The following is a 7,201-nucleotide window of genomic DNA, read 5'->3' on the forward strand; positions in this document are numbered from 1 at the left end:
ACAGAGAATACTAGACATCATCTCTTGGAGACTGTGTATGAATTATTCTGATATTTATATGAAAAGGCAAACATACATACTTAGCCAAAATGGAAAAAAAGCTAATAGCAAATTAACATATTTTTTCACAAAATCACATGATAAGCACATTACTCATGTTTTATGTTATTGCAAGAAAAAAACTGCATAGACCATTTGCTGGCACTATCTGAATTCATCAAGTAATGCTTTTGTCTTACCAAATATTTCAAGTAGTTTTAAGATGAATTTCTCACACCAATGCAATTTGTGTTACTAGCAAAAGTTTACATGTGTTAAGAGAAAACATACAACTAGGAAATACTAACAATTAATTACATAACTGTCTGACTAACAGTTCAGTGTTGCAAACAAATCTTTTCAGATTATTTTTCTTATGCTGTTTTGTATGGCTGACTTCCAGAAGTCACTGCCAGAACAGTTAATTTGGCACATTTCTTCTGAACTTAAATTTTAATTGTGCTCCTGCATATTTTTTCCCCTTCCAGTCTAGACTTCTCCATGTGTATTTGTTTCCTAAATTGTGGCCTTTGTTTTTAAAATCGTGAAAACTCTGCTATCAGTAATAGTTTGTTACCCAAAAATATAAAACAATATAAAGCTTGAAAACACATGGTACGTTTAGGTGTTTTATTGACAGACATGACTATATTCATGGCAAGTGGAACTCATGCCAGCCACTGACATATAAAGCTTTCCATCCGGACAAACGCAGATCTCATAGAGTCCTTGAGACCTACCAGGTCCACCTGTTGTCCCTTGAGGCAATTTGGGCAGTCGTACGGTTTCAGCATCAAGCAAAAGCTGTATGTGAGAAAGCAGGACAAACAGGGTTGTTAGTGGTAATGGTAACACATTACAGCAAACATAAGGGAGAATATTTTGGAGACTATGACGGGACTCAAATACACTGCACTGCTCTGTATGTGCTATCCCAAACCAAAAGTAGAGTAGCAACTGTAGTGCAATGGCGCAAGAGAGCTGATCAATCCTGCTGCTTCTCCCATCTGTAGCACTATTCATACACAGCTACACCCCTTCCAGCGCAGGAGGGAGCAGGCAGAGCATTGTGATATGTTTCAGCACAACACTGTCAGGTTCAGTATATTAGCAGAATATACATGCTCTGAGGTTCTTAATTGTCTTCTGAGCTTCTAACACGTAGAGGCCATTTAGATCCTCAAAAACTGTCTTAAGTGCCACCTAACCCTGTAGGGTCTATGTTTCTGCTAACAGACATGTACAAAACCACCTAAATCCTGATGCCAGCAAGCTACTTAGAGTCCTTACTTGTGTAAAGCCTGGTGGGATTCTCCAACAAGCCATTCCCCTTCCCAGCAAAGCCTTAAGGCCTGCTCTGACAGGCATATTCAGACCATGATCAACTCCCACAAAGGACATCCCTCTTTGTGGCTGGCTGGAAATGCTATGGATATATCCAAGAGTGCTGAACTTAGCACACTCTTCTGGGATGTAGGAGATGTAGACTTGAAACTTCACCCTGCCACTAGCAGAGTGCTGTCACGTCTAGGCTATGTAGTTATTGTCTCTGTTTCAATGAATACTCAGTCATGTCAGGCAGAGTGCTACAGTTTCAGCAGGAGAGACTGAGAAAGCATTACTTAAGAATCCTTTATAGTTTGGCAGTCAGCACATTCTCTTATAAAGCAGATTATGTGGGTTCCCATTTCTCTCAGAAGAGAGAAGTAAACCTTTGCCTCCCAGGTGACAACTGAGTACTTTAACCTCTAGGCCAAATGGTGAAAGGGGGATGCTGCCTCCTCTACTATGTTTTGCATAAATCCTTATCCAGTAGGTAGACAAGGCTCTTTGGATAGATGTGATATCTTTTATTAGACTAACTAAACAGTTGGAAATTTGTTTTTTTGTAAGCTTTCAAGCACAAATGCCCTTCTTCAGTAATTGAGAAACTCTGTATCCAGTAGGTGTACTTTGAGAGGGGAAGGATATAGGTCCACTGATATTCTGAAAGCTCTACTGCCTTACTTTGTAGGTACTCATGGTTTTGTTTCTATTCACCTGCAAAGCTATCAAGTATCAATACCCTCCCTAACAAGCTGAGTTCAGCTCCATCCAAGTAAGCCTTGAAAAGCCTTCTCAAACTAGGTGTTTTCTTGCCTGTTTCACCAGGGCAACCTGTAGGCTGAATTACAGCACAAACAAGCCAGATGCGGCCTTACAAAAGAAAGGGTGCAGATGTTACATATGTGTATGTAGCATCCAGATTACAGATTATCCCAATGGTTAGAGTACCCACCTGCGATGTTGAAGAATGGTATTATATTTCTACTCTGCCCAAGTTAGAGCACTGACTTGAAGGTATGTGTCATAAATGAGTACTCTCTCCACTGAGTGACTGAAAAAGGGGGAAAGGGGAGGTCTCTTTACACTGTCATACTTGCCCATCCACATCCATTCAGGAGTAAATTGGATGCTCAAGAGTAAATTGGATGCTTATCTTGCTGGGATCCTATGACCCCAGCTGACTTCCTGCCCTTTGGGCAGGGGGCTGGACTCGATGATCTCCCGAGGTCCCTTCCAGCCCTAATGTCTATGAAATCTATGAAATCCTTTAGATCTAGAAGGCTTCTGTAAGCATGCCTAGTATCATCAGTCTCTGTTGGCAAGGTAGGCAAGAATTTTGAAAATCCCATTTTAGCACCTACAGGGCATCGCCTTTATAGTTAGCTGTGGGGCAAAATCAGTTCACAAGTGGTTTTACAAATGAAGCATCAGTAGGAGAGGAACAAAGGGTGGAAAATTTTGCACGTAATCTGTTTACCTACCCGTCAGCATCCACTTTTTGGCCTTGCATGAGACAGGATACTGGAGCTAGGTGGACCTATGGTCTGATCCAGGAAACAGAAATTCTTATGGTCTTATGTTATGCTTGCATGCTCAGTGGGCCTATATCTAGGGCCTTGCTACACAATCACATTCAAATTATAGCTGGATAGAAACCAGCTATAGAGCTGTTATACATTTTCAAGCATTAACTTTATAGCTGGTTGGCTCCTTTCATAGCTAGATAGTCATTTTTATCCTGTGATAATTACTCTGCATGGGTGGCTGGTCTAAATTTATTGCATAACTAAGCTGTTAATTGTGTAATACATGTCATGTGTAGCAAGGGCACTACATGCCATGGACAGAAACTTCTGTGCTGAAAGTAGGCAGTGTCAGAGGCTACTAATAGAATGCAACTAGTGGGGGCAGGTAGCTAATGAGTCAGAAGGAGCCTATATACCTCTGAGGATGTAGGCCTCAAAGTCTAACTCTGAGCTGAAGATTTCAGTAGTCAGAAGGTACTTGGAGATTAGATACTGTAATGTGGAACTAAACAAGGCCCAATGGGCTAAATTTACAAAGAAAATTTAGTCTTTTCTTACACTCATTTAACAGTAATAATATTTTATATTATTATGTAGTCCCCTGCTCTATAAAAATGCATTATTATGGTACCATAATCTGAAACTGTCAGCCTATTTACTAAAATCTGAACAATCACACTGTTGGAACTCAAAAGGGTTTAATGATGTTGATGACACTATCACATAGCATCAGTTAAAACCATAAAGTAAAAATAGGATTTATCACACTCACCACTCCATCACTACTCTGTAATTTGATATCCATCTGAGAAAGTGCTTCAATATTCCCAGCTTGGGCTTTAATGTTAATCCCTTTTGGTGCATCCATGCTCAAAGATCGAGTTGGTGATTCCAGTCTGAAAGCAAGCACAGGAAAGCTGACTGTCATGCATTGTTATATGGTTCTTTATTTTGTTACATAAAAATTAATTTAATATATAACATGTTCTGGATAGGGATATAAGAGGTCATATTGGAAGCTATAGCTTTATGTAGACTTGAAATAATGGACAGTTGTTTTAAAAATAAAAAGACCACATATTTCAAATAAAGAACAACTAAAGTTCATGTGTGGTACAATTAATCTCTAAAGCAGTTACTCCCTATTTTGCCTTCTATTTAGGAACAAACTATGGATTTTATAGTTCTAAGTGTCAGTTTTCAGTTTTTTCCAGCAAAAAGATTAATCTTTCAAATTCTGTTTACAATATTTGTTTTGATTTTACTTTCACTTGTAATATAACAGAATATTCAAGCTGAATATGATGGATGAAATCCTGACCTCTTTTAAATCAATAGGAGTTTTTCCATGCATTTATCAGTCAGTAAATTCATATGAATATCTGTAAATTCACAGTTGGGACCAGAAAACTTTTTTGGAAATGACATGGAATTAATCCATACCCACTACATGGATACAGCTAAAAATAATAAGGTTAAGTCCTTCTGAACTTCTAAACACATTAGTCTGAACTGGAACCATGCTAACACTGAAATGCCACAAGATGGCAGAAAGGGACTGTGTCGATGACTAATTGCTTTGGTGTGCCAGCTACATGGGAAGTTCTGTTTTCAGAGAGAACAGGGTTTCTCTGCTGAAGAAGAATTCATTGTATTCAAAAGCTTGTCGAAATCTATTCCAACCACACAGTTGATCTAATAAAAGAAATAAAACCCAAGAATTCTTGCCTCTCAAATATTTGCTGTACCACCATGGCAACAACATCACTTTAACACCATTTCCCTGCTTTGGTTTCTAGCATTATTTACAAAAAAAAAAAGAAAAAAAGAAAAAAGTGAAGATTAGGAATAGAAATGGAAACAGATGAACTACGTTTTTTTGTTCGTTTATAAAAAATCCAAATGAGAACCCATTGCAATTAGACATGTTTTTATTTTGCTTCTCTCCATGCTTGCCTAGTAAGGACTGGGTTTTATGGGGGTGATCAGGGCTCTGCAATATCAGACGCCTATATATTATTTTTTTTCCATCTGTGTATTTGCTATCTTTTCTGGAAGACAGCAGACCAAATGTTATACACTCAGCTAAACTTTACACAGGATAATACAGAACATAACTGCCTCTTCTCTCTTTCTGTGTTCTTTTTCAAAAACTTGTATGGAAGAAAATGAAACAAAGGAGGGCCTTATATTTTCTTAACTAATTTATTTCCTCAGGTTTTTAAAAACTAGAAAGAATCAAAGTCTTAGTCTTGTTGGCACTGGTGTGTCATTTTTAAACTTGAATTATTTCAGTTATGAAGAATTCAGCCTTCTGATAGGGAACAAAATAGCTGTCTGAGTGGAGGGAATAAAAAGAGCTCTCTGGTTCCCAGCCTGGTAAGCTTATCAACACAGAGGGATGGAGGTGTTGGTGTCACTGCGCATAACCCTGGGTAACTCAGAGGGATGGAAGACCACGAGTGTCGAGGAAGTCCTTCTGCTCCAGGCTCAGAAGAGCCAAACCCCCCCCTTGCCCAACCTTTGTAACCCTTTCTTTGGCGCCTGCAATCTCCTGTCCTTCTGGAAAGCAGGCGAGCTAAAACTGTTATCTGTGGAATGCAAGGGCACCGCTCAGAGAGAGAGAGGAGGAGGGAAAGGGGAAAAAGAGGGGGGCCAGCTGGTGGAAAATCACTGACAGTGAAACTGACTGGGGTATAAAGATCCCGCTGTTGCAGGGTTAGGTGCGCAGGATTTGAGACTATACAGTCTCCCTGTGCCTTTTACTTGAGCTCAAATAAACTTTGTCTGCTTCTCCCCCAGTGTGTTTATTTGGCGCGACGCACACCGGGCAACGAACTCAATTGTTGCCTCCCTCGGGCACCTTGTGCCGGCAACAGAGGGAAGCTGTGGAGGTGGAGAAGAGAGGGAGGGGGTTACATTTAAAGGCAAGTTTAAGCTTCTTAAGATGAGGAAGTGATTCTGAGAATGCCCTTTTAAAAATTAGTCCAGACATTAGAGAAGGGGAGCTGAGGTTGCCTCTGTAATATTCATTTTTTTTCTAGCGAAGTGACATAAACTGGCTACAGTTTATCATAAAAATAGCCATAAAAATTACCGTAAAAAATTGCTATATAACAGAACCTTGTAGTTCATATCCACACCCTGTGTATCTTGCATTAAAGACAGATACTGTGAGGAAGTAAGCAAATTGTCAGTCATTATAACTACACCGTATTGTCAACCCCACCATGCAAAAAATCAAGAGTTTGGCATGTAAATCATGACATGATATTTTTAAAGTGTGAGTGTGGAGGTGGGAGAAGGTATTTGTGAAGGTCTGGGGGGCCCTGGGTGTGTGGTGAGAGGAGGAGGTTTGGGGCCCGGGGAGGGAGGGTCCCCACACACCCTGGCAGGATGCGGGGTACTGTGGGCCAGGAGTGAGAGGCAACATCAAGGCTGGGGGTGCTGTGGCTTGGAAGTGAGCAGCAGACACACAGAGACACAGACTGACACACAGACAGTACCCAGCTGGTAAGTGGAGGGGAAGGAGTGGGAGGAAAAGGACGGGGTAGGGGTGAAAATTGAGGCCCCCACAGTGAGGGAGGGAGTGGGGTAGGAGCAGGGGCTGAGGTGAGTGGGGCCCTGGGGCCGGGGTGAGTTGTCCAGAGGTGTGGTGGGGGTGTGGCTCCCTGCAGCTGCGTGCATCCCTGGGGGAGGCATGGAGGGGCATGTACCCCCCGTAAGGCAGAGGCAGACTGCCTGCTGCAGGCTTGACGCCCTGCACCCTGCTGTCTTTGCCTTGGGAGGTCAGCTGCATGATACCAGTGTGCTTCCTGCCACTGGGTGGGCAGGGGATGTGCTGCATGGCCAGCATGCCTCACATCCCCTGCCTGGCCATCAGGCAGCAATGGTATCTGAGCTGAGCTTCTGAGGCAAAGGCATCAGGGCGCAAAGCCCTGAGCCCACAGTAGGCAGCTCGCCTCTGCCCCATGAAGGGCAGAGGTCCCCATTCCTCCCCTGAGGGTGTGCACAGCTGTGGGGGGCTGAGCCCCTCCCCTTGGCTCAGGATGACCCACCCCAGCCCTGGAGCCCCATTCACCCGAGCCCCTGCTCCTGCCCCAATCACTTCCTTACTGTGCGGGCCTCAATATCCCCCTTCCCTGCATCCTTTCCCTTTTACCTTGCCCCTTCCCCACCACTAAATTACCAGCTGGGACAAATCCAGAGATTTAAGAGTTTGATTGAGAGATTGGTGCAGGGTCACTTGGAGGAACTGGATGCCTTTAAGTCGGCAGGCCCGGATGAGCTCCATCCGAGGGTACTGAAGG

The 7,201-nt window shown here is 42.5% G+C and overlaps 1 protein-coding gene across 2 annotated transcripts in view; it reads right to left on the reverse strand.

Moving 5' to 3' along the window:
- Nucleotides 1–652: 652 nt before the first annotated feature.
- SGCG (sarcoglycan gamma) overlaps nucleotides 653–7,201 on the reverse strand; it is a 234,021-nt gene continuing 227,472 nt past the window's right edge. For both annotated transcript variants that reach the window (XM_019530178.1, XM_019530179.1), the window contains 2 exons: nucleotides 3,664–3,787; nucleotides 653–843 (listed from right to left, as the gene is read on the reverse strand). In XM_019530178.1, coding sequence (XP_019385723.1) covers nucleotides 670–843; nucleotides 3,664–3,787 — 298 coding nt within the window. In that variant the 3' untranslated portion in view covers nucleotides 653–669. The remainder of the gene's footprint in view (nucleotides 844–3,663; nucleotides 3,788–7,201) is intronic.

This window comes from Crocodylus porosus, unplaced genomic scaffold, assembly GCF_001723895.1.
Source record: "Crocodylus porosus isolate Cpor-Errol unplaced genomic scaffold, CroPor_comp1, whole genome shotgun sequence".
NCBI lineage: Eukaryota > Metazoa > Chordata > Crocodylia > Crocodylidae > Crocodylus > Crocodylus porosus.